This window comes from Bos indicus x Bos taurus, chromosome 16, assembly GCF_003369695.1.
Source record: "Bos indicus x Bos taurus breed Angus x Brahman F1 hybrid chromosome 16, Bos_hybrid_MaternalHap_v2.0, whole genome shotgun sequence".
Lineage (NCBI taxonomy): Eukaryota > Metazoa > Chordata > Mammalia > Artiodactyla > Bovidae > Bos > Bos indicus x Bos taurus.
In genome coordinates, this window is record NC_040091.1 from 59,663,255 (window position 1) to 59,689,692 (window position 26,438).

General features: G+C 40.1%; 1 protein-coding gene across 2 annotated transcripts in view; it reads left to right on the forward strand.

Annotated features, from left to right (window-relative positions):
- FAM20B (FAM20B, glycosaminoglycan xylosylkinase) overlaps positions 1–26,438 on the forward strand; it is a 45,070-nt gene that overhangs the window by 12,397 nt on the left and 6,235 nt on the right. For both annotated transcript variants that reach the window (XM_027565444.1, XM_027565445.1), the window contains 6 exons: positions 649–1,152; positions 6,701–6,787; positions 10,531–10,640; positions 23,584–23,755; positions 23,970–24,161; positions 26,211–26,270. In XM_027565444.1, the coding sequence (XP_027421245.1) occupies positions 776–1,152; positions 6,701–6,787; positions 10,531–10,640; positions 23,584–23,755; positions 23,970–24,161; positions 26,211–26,270 (998 nt within the window). In that variant the 5' untranslated portion in view covers positions 649–775. The remainder of the gene's footprint in view (positions 1–648; positions 1,153–6,700; positions 6,788–10,530; positions 10,641–23,583; positions 23,756–23,969; positions 24,162–26,210; positions 26,271–26,438) is intronic.

The following is a 26,438-nucleotide window of genomic DNA, read 5'->3' on the forward strand; positions in this document are numbered from 1 at the left end:
ATTCAGAGAGGGAGTTATTACTCTCCTCTGTACCCTCTTTGGTGGAGAAGGAAATGGAAATCCACTCCAGTATTCTTGCCTGGAGAATCCCAGAGACAGAGGAGCCTGGTGGGCTGCTGTCTATGGGGTCACACAGAGTCGGACACGACTGAAGCGACTTAGCAGCAGCAGTAACAGTACCCTCTTTTTGGCATTTTTTAAGAGTTCTTGTCTTATAATATGTCGTAATACTTGTACTTGGAGACAATAACTGGAAAGTTACCAAATACTGGTGGTTTTGGATAATCAAAAGTCATTTATGGGTTTTGAAAGGTAAAATGAAAGTTAAGGAGTTATGCATATCTTAGTGTTTAACTTTTTGTGCTTTTTCTCATTGTTTTGGTTTCTAAGAATTGGTGGCCATCCAAATGGCTCCGGAATGGCTCTGTACCCTATTAAAACAGGAGTATTTGCTTTAAAATTTTCAGTGTACCTGGTTCTTAACTGTTACATCCTTCCTTAGACCAGTTCATTCTAAATTATTGGGTCTTCTCAGACATAGGATTAGTCCAGCTAAAAGAGTGAGCAATCTCTTTGAGGCTTGTGAAAGATTCAGGAGTGGAAGGACAGAATTTCTGAATGAACTGTGCTTTATACTTGGGCTTGCAGGAATTGTGGGAGGCACCTCAGTGAAGAGATGGACCAGTGTGTATAATCATGGAGTCTCCTTGCTGACCATCACCACCTGCTCTCCTTGATAAGTGAGAGTGGTCGGGGAGAAGGAAAAGAGGTCAACATGAAGCTAAAGCAGCGAGTCGTGCTGTTAGCAATTCTCCTTGTCATCTTTATCTTCACCAAAGTTTTCCTGATTGACAACTTAGATACATCAGCTGCCAACCGGGAGGACCAGAGGGCATTTCACCGAATGATGGCAGGCTTGCGGGTGGAGCTGGTGCCCAAGCTGGACCACACCTTGCAGTCTCCCTGGGAGATTGCAGCCCAGTGGGTGGTTCCCCGGGAAGTGTACCCTGAAGAGACACCAGAGCTGGGAGCAATCTTGCATGCCATGGCCACCAAGAAAATCATTAAAGCTGATGTGGGTTATAAAGGGACACAACTGAAAGCCTTACTGATACTTGAAGGAGGACAGAAAGTTGTCTTCAAACCTAAGCGGTAAGTCTTCATCTTGGAAGTTATCTGTGCTGTTTGGTTCTAACCTGGAATTTGTTTGAGTGCTCATCTCCCTCTCCTACTATTCTGTTCAGTAAAATGGGAGGCAGAGACACGAAGGTCTCTGAAGTCTTTTCTAGCCCTTAATGTTCCATGTTTCTTTGAGTAAGGGAAACTTGCAGGAATATGTTTTGGTACCAAATTAGATTGAACACTTTACAGTGAGAGCTGTCCTTGATTTCTAAATTTATCAAGTCCTATGTGCCAGATGTTAGAAGTACAAGATGAATTGGTTAGGAAATAAGCAACTTATCACCATAAGTGTACAGTTAAAGACCAGATAACCACGTGTCAGAAATGCTGTGGAGTAGGAGTTACCCAGAGTTGGAGTGAGTTTTGGATGAGTAACTTAAGTCCTTTTTAGTGCTAAAGTTAAGATTCTTTCACTTGAGCTTTGGTTTTGTTTTAATTAATAGACTTTATTTTATTTTACTTTATTTTAGTAATTTTAGGTTTGCAGAAAAATCGAGGGGAAAGTATAGAGCGTTTCTATGTATGTCCTTCCTCCTCCTCCCCAGTCTCTTCTATAATTAGCGTCTTCCATCAAATTAGTACCTTTGTTAAAATTGATGAGCCAATATTAATTTATTAACTAAAGTCCATAGTTAAAGTTTACTCTTTGTGCTGTATATTCTGTAAGTTTTAATAAACTTATAATGACAAGTATTCACCGTTACACCATCATAAAGGACAGCTTCCTGGACCTCAGAGTCCCCTGTGTTCTATCTCTTCATTCTTCCCTTCCTCCCTCTGAGTCCCTGGCAACCACTAATCTCTTTAGTGTCTCCATGGTTTGCCTTTTCTAGAATGTCATATAGCTGGAGTGATAACCTTTTGTAACGTTTTCAGATTGGCTTCTCTCCATGTTTTTTAAGGTTCCTTTGTGTCTTTTTGTGGCTTGATGGCTCTTTTTTTTTCCCCTGAATAATATTCCATTGTGTAGATGTACCACGGTTTGTTTATTCATTCACTTACTGAAAACTGTCTTGGTTGCTTCCAAGTTTTGGCAGTTGTGAGTAAAAATTCTATAAACATTCATGTGCAGATTTTTGTGTAGATAAGTTTTTAGCTCATTTGGGTAAATACCAAGGAGCATAGTTGCTGGACTATATGGTGAGAACATGTTTAATTTTGTAATAAACTACCAATCTGTCTTCCAAAGTGGTGGTTCCATTTTACATTCCCATCAGCTGTGAGTGAGAGTTCTTGTTATTCCACATCCTCGTTAATGTTTGGTGTTGTCTGTGTTTTGGATTTTGGCCATTCTAATGTGTGTGTAGTAATACCTCGTTTCTTTTGCCTGTTTTAAGCAGAGAACTGAGCCATTTTAGTTGCCTCAGTCCAAATTTGAACTGGAGAAAGAGCTAGTTCGTATACTATTAGACAGTGATCTCTTTGGACTTCTCTAAGGATCTACAGAGAGAATTTGTGTGGCAGTTCTATAGTATAATTATTTTTTAAGTTTTCTGTGTGTATATGAATTTGAAATAGGTTAACATGATGGTAATCTATATTCTTTTGACAGGATTTAGTTACCAGTGCATTTTCTCAAAATTTGTAAGGTCTGAAATTATCTGTGGACTAAACATTTTTTTCATTCCTCAGTGGAGCTTTGGAGAGAATTATAACATATAACTTGGGGTCTCTTGCTGGAGTGGGAGAAGAAACATGGGGTGATGATATGCAGAAACTTACTGTGATCAGAGTAGTTGGCTCAGCTCTCTTCATGACCCAAATATCAGTAGATAATAGGCAGCCAGAGAGCTAGTATATTGGGATTCCAGAAATGGAAGGGATCTGCATTTGCCTGGAACTGGGAGGCATGGTGTGTGGAAGATGTGGAAATCAGGTAATGTGGGAAAAGCATGGTTATGTGGACCTTGAATCTAATTTCTGTTGCGTGCACACTGTTTGCCAGGTGTTACACTAAGTACTTTTTGTATGTTAACGGTTTTAGCCTTCGTCACAACCGTGGACAGTTACGGTGCTTATTTCCAGAACCAGAAACTGAGACGTGGAAAGAGTAACTTGACAGGGTCAGCTTGCAGTAACTAATGGAGCTGGAATTTGGATCCGTCAGAGTGTGAGCAGCTGGTGTTCTGCCACACACATGTGAGCCTCTCACATTTGTTTGTCTTCCTGTAAGAGAGATGACATGGATCATCCATTTTCAAAAATTTGCTAGCTTCCTTTTGAAATGTGATCCTTGACCTCTTGATTTGTCGCCTGAGCCATCAGCAGCATAAGCAGACTGATGGAAAGAAAGCAAACTAAAAACAAGAATTAAGTTCATGTAAAGAGATGAATTGCAGGCAGTTTGTGTTTAAGTAAAAGGATACCCTCTTCATACCCACTGTTATACACCGGGGAATTAAAGGTGAAATGGGGCAGCAGGAAGTGAAGGCAGATGTTACTGACGGTGTGCAACGTTAGTGTTAGTTTAGGCGCTTTGCAGATAGGTCTGCAGTGTTCAGACAAGTTGTAATATAAATGGAGGGTGGAAGACGCCAGACTGGTGAGAAGGGGAAGTGGCAGCAGATAAATGCATAGGCTAACATTAGTCACTGATGCTTCGTCTCATATCTCTTACTACCACTGCAGTCTTCCCATTACGTTCCTCTTCCAGACCATCCTGAAAACTACTTTCATTCTTCTCCCAAATACCCATATCATCACTGTGCTCCCCAGCTTTAAAACATCCAGGGATTCCCATTACTCACCAGACAAAACCCAGCCTCTGCAACCTAATGGCCAAGCCTCTTACAGCCTGGCCCTCCTCTCTATACCCAGCCCTTTATTCTTGTCAAGGCAGCCCCTTCATCTCCCATCATCTCCCAAATAGCCCTTGTCTATGCCCGGCTCCGGGGATGTTCCTCCCCCACCCCCTGCAAGCTGTCGAGGCCCCTACAGTGGGTGGTAGCACCCTACTCACTGCACACACTGACCTGGGCTGATTATACCTGGCGCTCTCGCAGGCTGGGGAAAGTGGGTTCACATTTAAGTGCTTGTAGAAATTGCTCCAGTCCAAAAACACCCAGCAAATTGCTATTCTGACCCCAGGGGCCTCTGAGACTATTTAGTCCTAGTGTAAGTGCAAATTAATGTCCTTGGTCACATTCTGATGTCCTTCACCAGGAGGATAGGAGTGATTTATCGGCAGTTACTGTATGAATTTCGTTGTTCTGTCAGTGACTTAAGATGGATCGCTCTGTTTAGAGGAGGATCTAAGTCCTTCCTGCTGAGTTGAGACGTGCACCTTTCTTTAACAGCCACTTGTGGTTCAGCATTTCTGGAGCCTGGTTGTCCATGTCCTCCTGTCAAAGATGGAAGATTTGTATAGTGCATGAAATATACAGGAATACAGCCATGCCTTTATTTGCACATTTTGCCTTACATTATTATAAAAGTAATTTTGTTTTTTAATGTAGCTGTATCTTTTCTGGAAGTACATTGATTTTCATAGACAAAAACTACAGTTATGGTGGGAAAAGAACAAGCTGGTAAGGGCCCAGAGCTTGGGAGAAGTGAAGGATCATAGGAAGTGTTGAAAGGGACCTTGGTGATCAACTAGTCTAACTACTCATTTTACTTCTGGGAAAAGTGAAATCCAGGGTTCTGACTTTCATGTTTCACAAAAACCAAATGTGAACTGAGGATTCAGCCCTTTGGACTCCAGTGCAGTTCTTTCATTTGGTTCCTCTTCCTTTCCCATTTCCTTCCCTTCCTGTTTCTCCAGCCCACTCCCAAAGTTTCTGAATTTTTCTAGGGTTTTACATTTCATTATGTGCAGACTTTCCATGTTCTGGAAAGTTCTCTAACATTTCACTGAAAGGAGTGGACTGCATATCACCACAGTCTTCTGTGGCTCCGGTGGAGTCCTGAGAAATAAAGTATTCCAGGCCTGTCACCGGCAGCTGTAGTGGAGAGAGAAATGCTTGAATAGTGTCAGCTTTCACTGCAGTCCTATTTAAAAACTGAGACTTTTCATTTGGAGGTAGCAGGTGTAATCCTAGGCAGCCTAAATGATGCTTTGACACCAGAAACAAAAAAATACATATGAGTATATTGACCAGGCTAAGAAGAAACTGGTGTCCAGCCAGGTGTTGAGGCATGTCTGTCTCCTCACATAAATGTTTCATTGCTTTGACTTGAAAATGTGTTTTATGAACATGGTTTCACTTTATATCCTGTGGTCATTTATGTTGAAGGTCACTGCCTTGTATAGTACTGTTTCCCACTTCCCCATGGCCATTTCAGCATTGGAGACCCAAGTGACCTTAGTGGAGTGGCTCCTCTTCACATCATTCTCAACTTATTTCTGTCTTGTAAAGCCTACTAGGTCTCCTTTTGATTCAGGAAATGCAAGTGAACAGTAGAAGTCATAGATGAATTGTGTTCAGTTCTTCCCATTAGCAAGTTTAAGTTGTATCTCTTTGTATAATTAGTAGAAAGAAATATGCCAGTTTTCATTATCCTTCATTTATGTCATGCATGTGATGTAAATCATCGGAGTGGTGTTTGAGATGAAAGACATCTTTGTTGTTGTTTAGTCGCTAAATCATGGCTGACTCTTTGTAACCCCATGGACTGCAGTGCGCCAGGCTCCCCTGTTCTTCACCGTCTCCTGGAGTTTGCTCAAATTCATGTCCACTGAGTCGGTGATGCTATCCAACCATCTCATCCTCTGTCGCCCCCTTCTCCTCCTGCCCTTAATCTTTCGCAGCATCAGGGTCTTTTCCAATCAGTCAGCTCTTTGCAAAGACATCTTAGAACTTGCTTTTTGGTCCAGCCCCTAATATTATCAATAAGAAATCTAAGACCCACAGAAAAGAAGGGTTTTACTCAAGGTTATCCAGGCAGGTAATGACAGAGCTTTACCTAACTCTCACTGCAGTCCAGTATTCCTTCCACTGCATCATCATAAACTTAAAAAGAGAATAATTATTCAGATAACTTTAAAAATTTTTTCCTTTTCCTACTTATTTAACAAAACCTGAAGCATATCAGGACCATTGTTTTCCCCAAGAAATTTAAACTTCTCTAATAAGCCTTACCATAGCCATTCTGGTAAGCAAGACCTTTTAATTACATATTTGTCTTCATTATTTCAGTTTAGTCTAATAGACAATTCAGTAGACATTTATTAAGCACCAACTATAGACTTAGCACTGTGCTGAAGATACAAAGAGTTCAGAAAAGTACCTTCTAGTTTTACTTAAGCTACGTTGAAAGTCTTCAGGAGGGGTAGAAATAACATCTGTGTTTTATTCATAGAATGGTTGCAGAGGTAGATGTATAATTCTAGTTTTCTTCTCCACTTCTTCTTCACATCATCTACTGGTGACCCATGCTAACCCATGACTGTTCTCAGGGTTGACAGAGGCCACTAGAGTGAATCAGACTTGCAGAGTTTCTGTTCTGCCTCTTGTACTGTCACCTCTGGTACTGATGTAATTCATGTCTACATCTGTGCTTCCCATTCGCTCTGCAGGTATAACCGGGACTATGTGGTAGAAGGGGAACCATATGCTGGTTATGATAGACACAATGCAGAGGTAGCAGCCTTTCATTTGGACAGGTATGTGCGATCACAGTGGGTTACATTTGTTTTATTTCCTTTTAAAAATATCTTGGAGAGGACTTGTGGACTCCTTTCAAAGAAGTGTAATTAAAAAAAAAAGTGTAATAACTTTGACTTGTTAACTTACTTTAGATAACTGATTGCTTCCACTAAATTTGTATGAGTGCCTCATTACTTGGGTAAATAAAATGGCAAGAAGAAAACCAAAGTTTGACTTCACATCCCTAAATTGAACTGGTCATTAATTGGGCCTGGCAGTCCTGGTTTTTGTTTTGTTTTGATTTTGTTTTTAAGTAATACTCATTTATCCTCATATGCTGGAAACATAACATGACATATATGTAAATATTATTTTCCTTCATACAAAATATGCACAGCTTCAATAACCAGGATAAATGTGAATTCTAAATGTGTAAGTTAATGAGGAAAACTTAATACTTTTTAAGCTGGTTATTAGTCAGGATTCTTGTAATTGAATTGTCTAGTGTCCCAGGTGCTCCTTTTGATCAGATCTTTAATCAGGGCATGTTGATAGACTTTAAAAGAAATTATTCACTATATTTTTTTAATGAATCTATAAGGAAACTAGAAGAAAATAAAGATGAATTTTTGTCTTTTTTCAGGATTAGGGAGGATTTTATAGGTATAAAAGCAATAATTTAAAAATCACAAAGAGGGACTTTGCTCGTGGTCCAGTGGTTGACTCTGTGCTTCCATTTCAGGAGGGCATGGGTTTGATCCCTGTTCAGGGAACTAGGATCCCGCATACTGCAGCCAATAAATAGATTAAATTTTTAAAAACTCAGTAGATTCAACTAAAAAAAAAATTTAACTCATATGTCAAAAAACGTAAAAATTTAAAAGCAAACTAACTTGGGAGGAAAATACCTGAATCCAATATATAATCTAAACATTAATAGCCTTAATATATAAGTTTATAAAATCTTATATATACTCTAAAACACTAGTAGAAATGGTTTAAGAACACAGTTGGCTGAATAGAAATTACTGATTGCTAGTAAATATGACAGAGGGAATTCATATTCACCAGTAAAAAAAAAAACAAATCCAGATAATTCCTGGTTGTCCATCGGGTAGGACGCCTCTCTTGTGGAAGGGTCAGGTTTAGTCCCTGGTTGGGAAACTGAGATCCCACAAGCCACAGAGTGCGACCAAAAAAAATCCAGTGAAATAAGGGGTACTGTTTTCTCCTACTGAAAGTGACAGAGATTAGAAAAAAGATAGTACTTTATTGGCAGGAATAGATTGGCATCTATGCTGCTTGTGTCATTGTTAATTGGTTCCATCTTTAAGAACTCTGGCACCACGTATCCAGAATCTTCATGTTCATACCCTTTGAATGAATAGCTACCTTTTTATGCAAACATCTAAGACATTTCTCGGAAGATATTTCTAAAAAGTACTCTAGAGAATCAGAAATTCAAAGATACATATAGCAAGATCTTAGCTAGTAGCATTTTCAGTACTGAAAATCTGAAAGCACCCTAAACATCTAATGACAGGGAAAATTAAATGAATGTTCATTCATAACACCATGAATTTTCACTGCCCCTATTAAGACCTAGTGGGAAAGAGTTGGATAGATCCTACTCATCACTTAACTGCACATTAATCTTTGCAAAACTTTGTTTCCTTGTTTTCTTCATCCCTAATCCCTTTCCTGTTTCTCTGTTAATGGACACCAGCAGTGCCTAAAGATCTTTTTCCTATAACCATACCGATATTTCATATTATCCAACATACTAATTTCTGTTAATCTGATACATGTAAAGTGGTATCTCATTGTTCCTTTATATTCCCCCAGTTATTGGCAGAGATACCTCCTCATCTTTTCACAGCACAGCACCTATTTGTTAACTTGTAGTGAAGTAGTCTTTGTACAGAAATTACTATTTTGGATATTAATTAAATAATGTTTCAATTTATGATCTGTGCTTTGGGGTCTTATATTTAAAAGCCCTTCCCTCCCTCAAAGTCTGAAAGCTATTCTCTGACCAGCCCCCTCTCCGTTTTGTTAACTGCCCCAGCCAGGCTCAAGTGCCACTGAGTACGGCTTCCCAACACTAAATGGATGCTCTTCTTTGGTCTGACAATGGTCAGTGGGGAGAAAAGGTACTTCCCCACTTTCTTTCCCACCCCATGCTCCTTACACTTTTCTGCTCTGAGTTGCTATTTCTCCATTACATTAGGATTTAACCCCCTCCTCTGGCCTCAGAAGGTGCTCTCAATTTTTATGTTATTTTGATCGATCTGTTGATCTCCTTACTTTTGTGGCTTTTTTAAGAATGAGTTTAGGATAGAGAATCAGTCGGCAGCCCTGAACAATGGATTATTTATTGCACAGTCATTTGTAATTGTAGAAACCTTAAGGCAACTTTCTAAAAGAGTCAGAAAAGGCTCATGATGCAATGATGAGTGAAAAGCAGGAGGCAGAATTGCATATAGTATAATTTCAACTATGTATATACACACAAGAGTGAGTGTATGTCTATATATACATGTCTGAAAAATATGGTTGAATGCCAGATTGTCACTAGTTTTTTCTGGATTGTGGAATTATGGATGATTTTAATTTTCTTCCATAAATTTTCTGTGTATTCTGAATTCTGCCCCTCCAACTTTTCTTCAGGGAGTGTGTATTTTTTTAGCAAGAAAATTTCCTTTTTTAAAAAAATGATGGTGCTCCACCAAGGCTGCACTTGAGACCATTAGAAGTGTCTTAAAATGTATCTGTATTTAAGTTGTCCTATGAATTTATCCTTTTAGGTTAATTTGTGTAGTTTTCTATCAGTATTCTGTTTTATGCAAAGATTTGAAACCATGTGTGGGTTTAGGCCCAATCTTTTTTTTAATGCTTTGTTAAGTTTATTTTAAAATCTTACTATGAAAAATTTCTAACAAACATGGAACATTATAATGAACCCATAGACCCACTCCTTAGGTTTAACAGTTGCTCACATTTTGCCAGATTTGTCTTCAATAAATTACATCTCAATATTAAATTCATAAACATATGTACCTCTGAAAAATATTTACCAGTAATCAACAGTATCTTTTGGAGAAGGGCATGGCAACCCACTCTAGTATTCTTGCCTGGAGAATCCCCATGGACAGAGGAGCCTGATGGGCTACAGTCCATGGGGTCGCAAAGAGTCGGACACGACTGAGCGACTGACACACACAATGGTACCTTTACACACCTAATAACACGATTAGCTGTGATTTTTAAGATTTCTGTTTAGGGAATTTCCTAGTCAGGGAGCTAAGATCCTGTAAGCTGCTCAACTTGGCCAAAAAGAAAAAACCCTACTGTTTAAAATAGGATCCCCGTAGATACACAACAAGCAACAAAGATTTACTGTATAGCACAGGGAACTATAGTCAATATCTTGTAATAACCTATAATGGAAAATAATATGAAAACTAATATATGCGTACTCTGGTTTAGTTGCTAAGTAGTGTCTGACTCTTGCAACCCTGTGGACTGTAGCCTGCCAGGCTCCTCTGTCATGGGATTTCCCAGGCAAGAATTCTAGAGTGGGTTGCCATTTCCATCTCAAATATATGCATATATGTATAACTAAATCACCTTGCTGTGCATCTGGAACTTTATAAATCAAATATACTTCAATAAAATATATATATTAAAATTTTTTTAATAAATAAAAATAAAATATATCCCCAAAGATTTTTCTCTTCTGTTCAACCTTCCAAACCAGGATTCTAGGTTTCCGCCGAGCTCCCTTGGTGGTTGGCAGATTTGTTAATCTGCGGACAGAGATCAAGCCTGTTGCCACGGAGCAGCTCTTGAGCACCTTCCTAACCGTAGGTAAGAAGGTTATAGAGGACATTTAGATAAGGCGTTAGTTAATAAATGGGGCATCATAGAGCAAGCTTGTTCATGACTTTTAGGAATTGAAGAACTCAAGGGAATGCAAAAGCAAATCAGGCAACTTGTTCTCAGGTTACTGGGGGAAATAGATCTAAAGGTAGATGGCAGGAAATTGAAAGTTTTCCCTAATGTGCACTTTGTGTATGAAGTTGGAAGTGAGATCATTTATGCTAGTGTGGTTAGGGAATAATTTTATTTCCTTCTGCTTTATCTTAAATCTCAAACTCAAATTTTGGCCTAAATCAATCATTGTCTGTATATCATTGCCTTGATGGTTTCTTTCATGCCCCTGTATTTTCCTGGAAACTGTGTCCTGCTTCCTGAAAATTGAGCAGACCTTAAGGCGGCTCTGTAAGAGGGTCAGAAATTCCGTTGTAGGTTGTACTTGGGCCTGGAAGATCACCACTGCTGCCCCCTACTCTGCGAAGGTCAGCCTGTAACTCACTGTGTGTGGCACTGACTGCCACCCTCTGGCCTCTGTTCTCCACTGTCATGCTCTGAGTTGAGGGGTCTGCATAGAACTCTCACTCCTGTTCTTGCAGACACAGTGCAGATAGGAGGAATTCAAAGGTGCTGTGGTCTCCTGTCTGAGCCTCCTCATGGTGACATTTTCAATAACACAGTGCTCTGCATTGACACGACTGTTGAAATAGACATTTCAAGATGAACTTCACCTTGCTTTGCTAGAGTGAATGTATTTACATTTATAATGAGATGAAACTGAATATTTAAAGCACTTGTGACAGATTCATCATTCAGAATTTACACTTGCAGGCTATGGCTCTGCTCTTCTTACAAATAACCAGAAGCATACAGTGTCACTGATTTGTTTCGTATATTTTCTAATCACTTTTGCTTGCCCGATTTTATGCTCAGGCAAACATGCATTCCTGATGGATGAGAGGAGGTCAAGAATAGGCCCGCTATCTAGAGACTAATGGAGGTTAACTCTCATATACCGACTGCGCAAGGTGTGGGGAGAAGGGAGAGGCCTGACAAAGGAGTGCAGAGGAGGTTATTCACACTCCGTCTGAGTGTTGAAAAATCTGTGCATGCTACCAGGCAGTGGAGAGGGATGGGCACTGGGCAGAATAGCAAGAAGTAAATAGAGACAAGCGCACACAGACCTGAAGTACACAGAACCGTATGTTTAGGGAAGAGCTTCTGGATACACCCTGCAGCACAGGGCAGCATCTTAGTGTGGCTGCTGTAACAAGGTGTCATGGACTGTGTGGCTTAAAGAATAGGCATTTATTGTTTTCACGGTTCTGGATGTTGGAAGTCCAAGACCAGGGTGCCCGTAAGGTTGGGGTCTGGTGAGAGCCCTCTTTGTGATTCACAGGCAGCAATCTTCTTTTTGTATCCTTACATGACAAAGATAGAATGAAAGAGAAATAAGCTCTCTCATGTCTCTTCTTCTTGAATATTAAAGGCACTAATCCCATCATGATGCCCCCTCCCAAAAATTCCAGCTCCCAGTACCACCGTACTGGGGCTTCATTATGTGAATTCTAGGATGGACATTAGCTTTCACTCCATAGCAGGCCATTCGAGGGTTTCGCTGGAGACACATTTTTAAATAATAATGACCTTGCTGCTGCTGCTAAGTCGCTTCAGTCGTGTGCAACTCTGTGCGACCCCATAGACGGCAGCCCACCTTCCCCGTCCCTGGGATTCTCAGGCAAGAACACTGGAGTGGGTTGCCATTTCCTTCTCCAGTGCATGAAAGTGAAGAGTGAAAGTGCAGTCGCTCAGTCATGTCCGACTCGAGCGACCCCATGGACTGCAGCCTACCAGGCTCCTCCGTCCATGGGATTTTCTAGGCAAGAGTACTGGAGTGGGGCGCCTTTGCCTTCTCCGAATAATGACCTTTGCACAGTATAACTAAATTTGGGGCACCTTTGCAGCTTGACAGAGCACTTTCACACAGTTACCTTATTTTAATCCTCTTGACAAAGAGTGCAATGAATAGGGGAGATTTATCTACATTTCAGACATGAAAAAGAAGTCTAAAGAAATTAAAAGACTTTCTCCAAGTCACGGATCTACTAACTGTTAGCCAGGATTCAGACCCAGATTTTAAGACTCTAAAATATTTGATCTGCTTATATTTTTATATTCATTAATTTATTCATTGAACAAAATTTGGTTTCACTTCTGTGTGGCAGACTCCAAACCAGGTGTTGAATATACAAAAATGAATCACACCTTCCTGCGCTCAGGAGCTTTGTCTAAAGGAGGAGGAGCCAGACATTTACAGAGAGCCTGTGGGACTGTGGAAGGGCAGAGGAGAGGGTCTAGAAGTCAGGGACGGTGACAGTTTTAACCAGGTTAATGAGAGAGTAGCAGTCCTGCAGGAACGTGCAGTGGAAAAGAACACTCCAGGTTTGGAAAAGAACTCTTATTAGAGTTTTTTGTGCAAGCGATTCCTTTGGCAGCCTAAAGAAGCTTTTCTGTCCTTTCTTAAATACATAAAATACACAGATTTATAAGTAAAACCAACAATATTGAAGTATACATTTTTGACTTAAAATTATAAAAAGCAACTTTGTGATAGAGTAACATGTGCTTTGTTATTTTACACATTAAATAACAAGATTTAGCATGACCTAGTAACTACCATGATTTCAGACCATAAATCTAACTGATAGTTTGCGGGATCTGCAACAATGCTAATATGATATGAAAATCTGTGATTTCTTCTGGTGGAAAAAAATCACAGCTAATGCTAATACTATGGTTTGCTCCCTACCATCATACTTGAAGGAAATGCTAAGTTTTAGATAGGAATTAATGAAAAGGAAAATGTAATTTTGTTTCCATCCAGTTCACAGGCTCTCTGAGTTAACCTTGTTGCAGGTAGAAGGCAGAGCAGAGACAGCAGTGACAAGAAATGAGAGAGGGACATTGAAAGCTCAGGAAACTGCAGAGTTCAGCTGAAGTAATAAAGCCTTTCTCCATAGGCGTTGGGAGGCCACTGAAAGAGTTTGAATATGAAAAGATGAGATTTGAGTTTTAGAAAACTAATTGTAGCCACACTGTGGTGGATGAGTTGGCAAGAGGCAAGATGAGATGAGAGCCTTTGGAGGCTGTTGTAGATTCACATGCAGTGAGTCAACTAAAGCAGGGACCAGGTATGGAAAGATTAAGGAGATACTCAAGAATTAGGATCTGGGCTTCCCTGGTAGCTCAGCTGGTAAAGAATCCGCCTGTAATGCAAGAGAGCCTGGGTCAATTCCTGGGTCGGGAAGATCCCCTCGAGAAGGGTTAGGCTACCGACTCCAGTATTCTTGGGCTTCCCTGGTGGCTCAGCTGGTAAAGAGTCCACCTGTAATACAGGAGATCTGGGTTCTATCCCTGGGTTGGGAAAATCCCCTGAGAAGGGAACAGCTACCCACTCGAGTATTCTTGCCTGGAGAATTCCATGGACAGAGGAGCCTGACGGAGTACACAGTCCATGGGATCGCAAAGAGTTGGACACGACTGAGCAACTTTCACTTCACTTTAAGAATTAGAATGGAAAGAATTTGGTAAACGTTTGAGCTAAGTGTGACAAGTGAGAGAAGAAAAAATTTTAAGAATGACTCTAAAATTTTGGGGTTGGATGACTAGATACAGAAAGGAACAGACTTAGGGAGATAGAGCAAAGGAAGATAATGTAATTTGGGGTATTTTGTTTCTTTGTATAAAACAATAAGAAATAGATATACTGGCTTCTGACCCTGCTTCCTGATACATGGCTCCTGAATCCCTTATTAATTCCTACCTCAGGACACTAGGAGCATACCTTATTCTATTGAGATGATTCTGGGTGGGTCCTGGATGCCTCCTGGATGGAAGCTGTGAGTGATCAGGCCATAATTCGAAGCTTGGCATTTTCAGGACTGTACCTTGCACTTTCTCCAGAGAGGGGGCGAAGGGTGGGAAATAACTGATCGTGGCTGGAGTTAGTAATTGATCATGTCCAGGTAAGGAAGTCTCTATAAAAATCCAGTAGTACAGGGTTTGGGGTATTTTACCGGTTGGTGAACCAGAAGTTTCTATGTGCCCTTATGCCAGGCCCCAAACAAGAACAGAAGCTTCTTTGTTCAGGACTTCCCCCTGTGTATCTCTTCATCTGGCTGCTGCTTGCTCTCCATTGTAATAAGCCAGTAATCTAGGAAGTAAACTGGTTTCTCGACACCTAGGAGCTGTCCTAGCAAAAACTTTTTTAATTGAGGCATAATTGACATACAACATTATGTTAGTTTCAGATGTACAGCATAATTATTCAGTATTTGTGTATTTTGTGAAATGATTGCCACAATAAGTCTAGTTAACAAACATCACCATATATAGGTACAGAATTTTTTGTGTTTCTTGTGAGGAGAACTTTTGAGATCTGCTCACTTAGCAACTTTCAAATATGCAGTACAGTATTGTTTACTGCCTGGGACCATCCCCGGCTGATCCAGGGTATTCGAAGGGGAGACGGAGTCAGCGACTATTTACATATTTATCAAAGATATAAAGAGTAATAGAATGAAGATAGCTCAGTAGGAAAATTCAGTGGAGAAAAGAGGCTGAGTAGCTTGGTTTATGTGGGAGACCAATAAAACTTCAAGACAAGAAGTTTGCACCACTTACGTAGGCCGCAGGCGCCCTCTCGAATAGTGGAAGGTGCCCCACCTTAGACACCTTCTCGAGTGGGTCTTAGAAGCCCAGGCAAATAAATGGTCGCAGAGGATATCCGCGCTCCAGATGGAGACTTCAGCCGGAAGTTAAAGGGAAGAATGACATGGGGAGACCAAGCGTTGGTGAGCAAGGCCCGTAGCTTTATTTTTAACAGGGGCTTTTATACCCTAAGTTACACATAGAGGATAATAGGGGATGCGAAGTCAGCAGTCCTTGACCCTTATCAAAAACCAGGATTTCTTTCCTGCAAATTTATCGTATACAAATGGTTTAGGTGATTTACATCATCTTCTGGCCAGAAGGCCTATTAACATTTTATGACTCTTGACAAGGACTTATCAACAAAGACTTATTTTCTCTAAGAGTAATTATTTTAAGGTTTGGCGCCATCTTCCGAAGATAAAATTGCATTCCTATAGGGCGGATGTGTAATGGGTTTACAACAAAGAAAAGAATTTATTACCTTAAGGGTCTAAAGTTACCAACACCAAGGCCACTACTTATTTTTTCTACATACCAACTATTAATTAATACATATTCAAGGATACAATTCAGGGGATGTGAAAACTTGGCAACAAACATTGGTTCATCAATGAAATCCTTTACTAGTTTTATTCTGACAGTTTCTAACTCTGAGAGGCTCTAAGCTATTTGAATATCTTAAGCTTCCCGGGCCTCTTGAGGCTGGGAGACTGTAAACAATCGTATGCATGGCTCTAGGAGTCCGGGTAAACTTGTCAGGCGAGTTAGAGAGCTATCTGAGGGGTTTGGATTTAAACACTCCTAATTGCCCAGGAACTTTATTAATTGGAGCTGTAAGTTAATTCTTTGACAGAGAGAGCGAGATGGTGGTAGGGCACAGCCCCCAGTAAAGTCAGAGGTGAGAGCACAAAGCAATAAAGTAGGCAGACTCTGGTTTTTTGGGGGGTAGATGCTCGAGAATATCCGGGGGGGACTCCTGAGGCTCGATCCCGCCTTTGCGTATGCCGAGCCTCTTTCCTCATGACCTTTGTCACGAGTGGAATGCTTTACCGGCTCCCGGCAGTTTACTATAATCACCATGCTGTATATTACATCCTGATGACTTATTTATTTTATAACTGGAAGTTTGTACCTTTTGATGTCCTTCACTCACTTCTCCCACACCCCACCCTCAGCTTCTGGCAACCATCCATCTGTTCTCAACTATCCCTGAGCTTGTTTTCTTTGTTTTGTTTTATTTTAGATTCTGTAAGTGAGATCATACAGGATTTATTTTTCTCTTATCTTATTTCACTTGGCGTAATGCCTTCAAGGGCCATCATTGTTGTTGCAAATGGCAAGATTTTATTCTTTTTTTTATGGCTTAATAATATTCCATTACACACACACACATATATACCACATTTCTTTTCTTTATCCATTCATATGTTTATGAGTACTTAGGCTGTTTCCATATCTTGGTGGTGGTGGTGGTTTAGTTGCTAAGTCGTGTCCGACTCTTGAGACCCCATGGACTGTGTAGCCCACCATGCTCCTCTGTCCATGGGATTCTCCAGGCAAGAATACTGGAGTGGGTTACCATTTCCTTCTCCAGGGCTTCCATATCTTCGGTTCAGTTCAGTTGCTCAGTCATGTCCTACTCTTCGCTACCCCATGAATCGCAGCACACCAGCCTCCCTGTCCATCACCAACTACCGGAGTTTACCCAAACTCATGTCCATCAAGTCGGTGATGCCATCCAACCATCTCACCCTCTGTCATCCCCTTTTCCTCCTGCCCCCAATCCGTCCCAGCATCAGGGTCTTTTCCAGTGAGTCAACTCTTCGCATGAGGTGACCAAAATATTGGAGTTTCAGCCTCAGCATCATTCCTTCCAATGAACACCCAGGACTGATCTCCTTTAGGATGGACTGGTTGGATCTCCTTACAGTCCAAGGGACTCTCAAGAGTCTTCTCTAACACCACAGTTCAAAAGCATCAATTCTTTGGTGCTCAGCTTTCTTCACAGTCCAACTCCCACATCTATACATGACCACTGGAACAACCATAGCCTTGACTAGACAGACCTTTGTTGGCAAAGTAATATCTCTGCTTTTGAATATGCTATCTAGGTTAGTCATAACTTTCCTTCCAAGGAGTAAGCATCTTTTAATTTCATGGCTGCAGTCACCATCTGCAGTGATTTTGGAGCCCCCAAAAATAAAGTCTGACACTGTTTCCACTGTTTCCCCATCTATTTGCCATGAAGTGATGGGACCAGATGCCGATCTTAGTTTTCTGAATGTTGAGCTGTAAGCCAACTTTTTCACTCTTCTCTTTCACTTTCATCAAGAGGCCTTTTAGTTCCTCTTCACTTTCTGCCATAAGGGTCGTGTCATCTGCATATCTGAGGTTATTGATATTTCTCCTGGCAATCTTGATTCCAGCTTGTGCTTCTTCCAGCCCTGCGTTTGTCATGATGTACTCTGCATATAAGTTAAATAAGCAGGGTGACAATATACAGCCTTGACGTACTCCTTTTCCTATTTGGAACCAGTCTGTTGTTCCATGTCCAGTTCTAACTGTTGCTTCCTGACCTGCATATAGGTTTCTCAAGAGGCAGGTCAGGTGGTCTGGTATTCCCATCTCTTTCAGAATTTTCCACAGTTTATTGTGATCCACACAGTCAAAGGCTTTGGCATAGTCAATAAAGCAGAAATAGATGTTTTTCTGGAACTCTCTTGCTTTTTCCATATCTTAGGTATTATAAATAATGCTGCAGATAGTTCTTTGAATGAGTGTTTTCATTCTCTTCAGATACTAAGTACCTAGATGTAGAATTGCTGGATCATATGGTAGTTCTCTTAATTATTAATTTTTTGAGTAACTTCCATACTGTTTTCCATAGTAGTTGTACCAGTTTACATTCCCACCAGTGATGCACAAAGGTTTTCTCTACAGCCTTACCAACACTGGTTATTTCTGGTCTCTTTAATGATAGCCATTCTAACAGGTATGAGTTGGTATCTCATTGTGGTTTTTGTTTTCGTTTCCCTCGTGATTAATAATGTTGAGCATCTTTTCATGTCTCTGTTGGCCACTTGTTTGTCTTCTTTGGGAAAATGTCTATTCAGAGCTTCTCCTTCTTTTTTCGTTGGATTACTTTTTGCTGTTGAGTTATAACCCCTAGTCAGATACATGATTTGCAAATGTTTTCTACCATTCAGTAGGTTGCCTGTTTTGTTGATGGTTCCTTTGCTGTACAGAAGCTTTTGGTTTGATGTAGTCCACTTGTTTATTTTTACTTTCGTTGCCTTTGCTTTTGGTGTGAAATCGAAAAAATAATTGCCAAGACCAGTGTCAGGGAGCTTACTGCTTATGTTTTCTTCTAGGAGTTTTATGGCTTCAGGTCTTAAGTTCAAGTCTTGAATCCATCTGGAGTTCATTTTAGTGTATGTTATAAAATAGTTGTCCAGTTTCATTCTTTTGCATCTGGCTTTCCAGTTTTCCCAACACCATTTATTGAAGAGACTGTCTTCTCCTCATTATATATTCTTTACCCTAGCAGATTAAACCCTAACGGGCTAATAGGAACCCCTGGTTTATAGCCAGTTGGTAGGAAGCACAGGTGACAACCTACACTTGCGATTGTCACCTGAAGTGGAAGGCTTATGGAACTGAGCCCTTAACCTGTGGAGTCTGATGCTACCTCTGGGTAGATAATATTAAAATTAACTTGTGACCTCACCAGTGTCCAGGAATTGCTTGGTGGTGGGGGAAGACCCACACTCACTGATATTGGGTGCAGAATCTTACCTTGACAGGAATATCCAGGAGTAAATGTTAACTAATCATTTAGAATCTAAAGTCTGCAGCTTAGGAAAGAAGTGTGGCTGGAAGTACAGATTTTACCATCATAAGTGGTAGTTCGTCCCAGGAGAGCATGGAGATTAAGGTCATCAGAAAACTAGTTTTTTAAAATTGGTGCATCCAGGAATAATGAAAGATTGAGAACCTCAGGTTCATGGCCATAAAACCAGAATATTGAAATCTGGAAAGGTATTATTCATAGTAAATAGCTGGCATTGACTGGTCTCTGACAGTGTGTCAGGCACTGTGCTGGGCACTACTGGAGATTATCTCACTCACTCACAACCCAGTGGTGGGTTGAAGAACTATTATCTCCATTTTATTGAGGAAGTTTAGAGAAGTCAAATTACATGCATAATGTCTTGCAGTCTAATGACTGTATATAGTCTATATTTTGAACCCGCAAACCTGAGATCACACCCCTAGACTGTACACCTGACTTCATTCAGTTATAAAGGGTCTTATTTACCAAGCTCAGGAGTTTGGATTTCATCACATAGATAGCAAGTTTCCTACACCAAGCAATGTTTTGTTTTCTTTTGTGTTTTTTTTTTTTATCAATAATATATTCCCACAACTCACAATTTTTTAAAAATACCAAAGGAGTACAATGAAAAAACTTTCATCCAACCATTCCTTCTCCCTACTTCCAGTGGCAATCTCCATTAGTAATTTCTTTTTATGTCCTTTTTGTATGAAATATGAATATATATTTTTATCTAACTCTACCATTTTATACAATATGTATCACACTGTACATGCTTCTGCATCTTATTCTTTTATGTAATACATCTTGGAAATCTGTTATTTCATGTAAAGAGCTTTTTCATTCTTTTTTTGTTTTACCAGTTACAACGTGCTCCATTGCATGGATGCACCATAGTTCATTTAACCAGTCCCTTGTTGGACCTAAAAGTTATGATATTTTGTTTTTACAACCAGTGTTGCCCAGAATTACCTTGTACATATTTCATGCATGATCAACTATATCTGGAAGTGGAAGTGCTGGTCAAGGGCACATATATTTTTACATAGATGTTTAACCGGTTTACCTTCTCAGCAATGATGCATGAGAATGCCTCTCCCCTAGCTTCACCAACAACATATTACCAAACTTCGGGTTTTGTTTGTTTCACATGTAGCATCTTTTTATTTGTGTAAGAGCCATTTGTATTTTCTTTATCTTCGCATATCCTCAGTCGTTTTTAACTCTGTCGTTGGGCCTCGTGATTTACAAGAGTTCATACTTAGGAAGGATAATAGCTCTTTGTGATATGAGATATAAATATTTTCCCCAATTCTTTAATTTCTTTTGACTTTGCTTAGTTTTTTCTTTTTTTTTTTTTATTTATAGAATTTTTTAAATTTATTTTTTAATTGAAGGATAATTGCTTTACACATGCTTTATAGAAATTTTTTGTTTTCAGTGTATCAATCCATCTTTTCTGATAGATTTTTCTGATTTTGAATCGTAGTTATGCCTTGCTCACTCCAACATTATGGAAGAATTTTTTTTTTTTTTTAGTACTTCTGTAGTTTTATTTTTCACATTAAGGTTTTGATATTGTTGGAGCGATAATGAAGTATGGCTCCACTGTTGTTATTTTTTCCCCTAGATGGCTATCAGTTGCCCCAGTAGCGTTTATTAAAGACTCTCTTGTTTTTCCCCTGTAATATATTTTCTTCAGCTTATTTAGCTTTAGTTTCTAGACTTTCTGTTCTGTTCCGTCGGACATTATATCTGTTCTTCAGCTGGTCTATGTTTTAATTATGAGACATTATACTATTTTTTGATGTCTGATAAATCTAGTCCCTTCTCTTTGCAGTTATTTTAACAGTTTTCTAACAGTTCTTATTTATATTTTTTCTTGTGACCTTTAAAATTGTCATATCTAGTTACCCCATAAAAGACCCATTGGTATTTTTGATGGGTCAAATTAAACTTTTAAGTTTATATTATAATTTTAAACATTATAAGGATGGTGTTTCTTTCAATTAGTGTTCAAATCTCTTTTTATCTGGCAGAGGTTTTGAAGTAATCGAGAGTGATAGAGTCAACTTTAGGGGAGGGGAGTGTATAGTGGATTAGTTTCTATTTAGTGTGTACTAGGCCAGAGGGTGGAAATACTAATAAGTTTGTCTCTTCAAGGACCCCTATACATGTTTATTTTTAATGACATAAACAGTTGTTAAAATAGTATGTGAGGTTTTATAGGTATAGGAAATTAGCTCATTTAATGGTTATATTTCATAGAGGTGGAGGGCAAAGAAAACATTACCTACCTTAAGTTTTTATTTTGAAATAATTCTATGTTTACATAAAAGTTGCAGAAAATGATCTGGAGTCCGCCCCCAGATTCCCAATTGTTAATATTTCTGAATCGGTTGAGAACAGGTTGCAGACATGAATATCTATTACTGCATTATATGCTCCCTTAAGACTTGAGTGAGTATATCGCAACTTCCAGGGCACTTCTGTACACAACATCGTTCAACCATCAAAATCAGGAGATTAACACTGATCCAATATCACTAATCACATAGACCCTATTCAGATTTTGCCATGTGTCTGTGTAATGGCCTGTGAACATCCAGGATTTAATCTAGGATATTGTATTCAGTTGCAGTCAGTTATTATGTCTTTTTTAGCCTCCATCAGGCTGAAACAGTTTCTCATTCTTCTTGTTTTTCAAGACCTTGAGGTTTTTGAAGAGTGCAGGCTGGTTACTTTCTGGAACATCTCTGATGTTCATGTTTCATTATGATTTAAAGACTTTAGTGAAAATGCCAACAAAGTGCTATTGTTCACTTCTCGGTGCATAGTATCAGGAGGCACATGATGTTGGTCCCATTACCTGTGATGTTAACTCATCACTTAATGAAGGTGGTGAGTGTCTGCAAGGTTTCTCCAGTGTTTTATACTTACTAATAAGTAATTACTGGGACTTCCCTGGTGGCTCAGATGGTAAAGTGTCTGTCTACAGTGCAGGAGACCTGGGTTCGATCCCTGGGTTGGGAAGATTCCCTGGAGAAGGAAACGGCAACCCACTCCAGTACTCTTGCCTAGAAAATCCCGTGGACGGAGGAGCCTGGTGCAGGCCACTGTCCATGGGGTTGCAAAGAGTCGGACACGACTGAGCGACTTCACTTTCACTTTCACTAAGTAATTACTGAGTACTTTGTAGGGAGAAACTCAAAGCTGGATAAACATTATATCCTCACCAAACTTTTGCCCAGCAGTTTTAGCATTCATTGATATTTCTTGCCCACATCAGTTACTACTGTGATAGTTGTCAAATGGTGATTTGCTAAGTCTTCTAGACTTACTGGTTGCCATTCTGTTGACGAGTAGACCTCCCCTTACCTTGCCTCACTTTTATTTACTTATTTATTTATAAAACTATGAGCATGCAGGCTCTTAATTTACTCAGTAACAATGTTACTATTATCAAACTGTCACAGATTTGGCGAGGGGGAATCCCTACAAACTGGCTCCTGTCATTTGGAATGTTCCCATCATTCTCTGAGTGCTTCCTTATGGCTGGCATAGCAATATGACCCAGACTGATGTACTTTCTCTGCTCCTGCCCTTGGATCATCTGTTTCTCCAGGGAACCCTGGTTATTTTTAATATAGCACCAAAACAATATTTAGAAACTAATATATGAGTGCTAGGTGTGTTCATTACTACCTGAGTGTCACTGTTTCTAGATTTTCTAGAGGGGCAGAGGTAGAAAACATATGTGATATATATACATGTGTGTGTATATCTATGCATAGATATACACACACAAACATTGGTATTTTGTCTTCTTCTATATCTCTGTGTATTAAACCATCTGTTTAAACCAGTATCCTCAGTTATAATTCAACAGCGAAGGATTTACTCTGGCCTTCTCCCTTTGTATGTGTTAAACTCCCTTATCTATCTATTAGAAAACTGGTTCCCATTATCCTCAGTCTGTTTACTCATTTGCTCAAGACCCCACTCCCCAACCAGTATGTAAACCAAAGTCCTGGGCCATTGTGCCCTCTCTCCCTCCCCGTGGCATTCTGGCCAAAATGTCAGTCCTGTCAAAGGAGAAGAGGCCATTACTTAAAGTGAGTTCAGAAAGATACTTGTGACAGTAGTTGACTTCTGGGAGGGGATTGGGTAGACAGGGCAGAGAGGGAAACAGAGAGTTATCTTTTCATGTATATCCTTTTGAATTTTTTTTTATACCATGTGCTTTTATTTCCTATACAAAAAATAAAGATTTTGAAATCAGTTCAGGATCTTTGTTTTCACATAGAGCTGCTCTCTTCTGCATTGTTTGCAGAGAATTTGGAGTCATCCTTTTTCTCTTAAAGTATTTGGTTCCATTCTCTCCTTTAGGAAATAATACTTGTTTCTATGGGAAGTGTTATTACTGCCGAGAAACAGAGCCAGCCTGTGCTGACGGAGACACAATGGAGGGGTCTGTCACGCTTTGGCTTCCAGATGTGTGGCCTTTACAGAAACACCGACACCCATGGGGCAGGACTTACCGAGAGGGCAAATTGGCCAGGTAAATGCTCCTGTGAGCCATTACTTTATTCTCTCCCGTACCTAATCAGGTGCTGACCCTGTGTAGGAGCCAGGGGTTCTGTCCACAAATAAAAAGGACTATGGATGGTTCGGGGGAAACCTGCTAGTCTGGGACTTTGTCTTCTCTGTATTTTAAACAATGCTACATGCGGTGCTGACACTCAGCAAACACCCCCCGTGCTGCTTGCCTCCAGGTGGGAGTATGATGAGAGCTACTGCGATGCTGTGAAGAAAACGTCTCCCTATGACTCCGGCCCGCGCCTCTTGGACATCATTGATACAGCTGTCTTTGATTACCTGATTGGCAATGCTGACCGCCATCACTATGAGAGTTTCCAAGACGATGAAGGCGCTAGTATGCTCATCCTTCTTGATAATGCCAAAAGGTAGAACCAGCAGGACTTTCTCCCTCTCCATTCAGTTCAGTTCAGTTCAGTCGCTCAGTCGTGTCCGACTCTTTGCGACCCCATGAATCACAGCATGCCAGGCCTCCCTGTCCATCACCAACTCCTGCAGTTCACTCAGACTCATGTCCATTTAGGCGGTGATGCCATCCAGCCATCTCATCCTCTGTCATCCCCTTCTCCTCCTGCCCCCAATCCCTCCCAGCATCAGAGTCTTTTCCAAAGATCCAACTCTTCACATGAGGTGGCCAAAGTACTGGAGTTTCAGCTTTAGGATCATTCCTTCCAAAGAACACCCAGGACTGATCTCCTTTAGGATGGACTGGTTGGATCTCCTTGTATTAGGGGTCTTGTATATACAAGAAGGATGCTGTCTAGGATGTCCTGGGAAACCTCCAGAACAGACTCGACAGAGGGCATCCTTCCTGTTCCCACTCAGGGTCTTTGCCATGGGCACCCATCCTTCCAGCTTGTTCAGAGCTTATACTCCTTTCACCCTCAGGGATCTAAAACTTTAATAAAAATGGAAAAGTCATTTTTTCCAAGGAGTCAAAGATTCTCATTCTCTTCATGGACAACTGGAAACCAAAGTCTTGTATTTATTGCTACTTATATCATTCTTTCTTGACTAGGATGTTTAGAATCTTGAGAAATACATAGTTAACAGAACATGAAATTTAGTTACTGTTAAATATATAGTATCTAAAGGGTCATGCAGTTTAAAAAATTAATTTACTTGATAGGGTGTTTTTGCTATTTTTATGGCAGTCTAGGCCCAGATTTTTTCTATTATGAGTAGGAGAGCAGTTGTTTAGTGATTATAAAGACAAGTCACTATCTTGAATAAGACAATTTTATTAATTTTGAATAAATGAAATGTCCTTATTTAGATCTGAGCTATTTGAAGAGCACGTTGTATTTTCAGTTTGCACTCTGCATTCCCCATGGTACCCAGTTAAGTGCCACACTTTTAGTTATACTTAATAACTGTTTGCTAAATAGAATACTTCCTTGGAGCCAGAACTGTCCAGACTCTAGGTCACTAACTGTTAATGTCGGTTGCTGAGAATAAGCTGAGCCCTGGATCCTCAGCAGAGAATGCTTGGGCAGCGTTTACTAAGCAGGCCACCACCTCATACTGAACACCAGGCCCCTCATGTTCCATGGAGGGTGGTGACAGTTACAGAGAGTGCGAGGCCAGCAGGAAGTGGCCAGTGCCGTCTTTCATTTTCATTTACACTGTATTTTCAGTTCCTGAATACCTTTATCCTTACTTGTAAAAGTGATCATGTGTGCTGTGGAAATACACATGGAAATAATTGCCTTTGCCATTTTTTATTCGAGGGCCTGCACTGTGCTGAGGGCTATCAGACCCTCCAGCTATTAAGGTGAGCTTCTAGGAAAAGAGTGGAAGGTTGACAGTTATTCCAGAATCAGTTCTTTTCTAACTCTGAATTACTGCTTAAGGCATTTTTATATATGCTTCCAATCACCATTTTCTCAGCCTCTGTGAGCAGTTTTTTCCAATTTAAATCTGACCATATTCTTTGCTGTAGGGAATAGGATAATCTAAGTCTTTTCTTATTGGTAATTTTGGAGTAGAACAAGTATAACTTCATTTTACAGGAAATGACTTTCTACTTGTTTGTGAGAACCTAATATGAATAGCCTTTATTTCTCTGAGCACCCGTAAAACTTTCTCAAGTGTGGGGGTCTTCAGATTCTCCCTCCGTCTGTGGACTTCACACTTCGTCACAACGGTCATGCTCCAGCACCTTGCAGTGTCCCGGCAGGAGAAAGGACCCTGGTAAAGGAGTGTATCTGTTGTTCAGCGCTGCAGTGCAGGCTGTTAGGAATCCTGTGTCTAATCGGTCATACCCTGTTTATTTCTAATTTAAGTGATTTGAGCTGTGTGGGCGTAAAATTATCTAGGATCACATTTGGGTTTCTTATAGAATTTGTTCTTACTTTGATGCTAAGAAGGGAACTGGTGCTTTCATTTAATTCGCTAAGTTTTTATTTAATTTTCAGCTTTGGGAACCCCTCGCTGGATGAGAGAAGCATTCTCGCCCCTCTCTATCAGTGTTGCATGTAAGTTACTTTATCAAATGCATTTGCCTGCGTGCTTTTCGTACTTTTCTAACCCAGAACCCCCTGGAGATCCTGGTATGTAGGGGATCAGGGAAGGATTTCTACAACAAGGCTTAGACAGCATTTTGAGTTTTATATGAATAGAAATTATCAGTTTCTTTAATGATG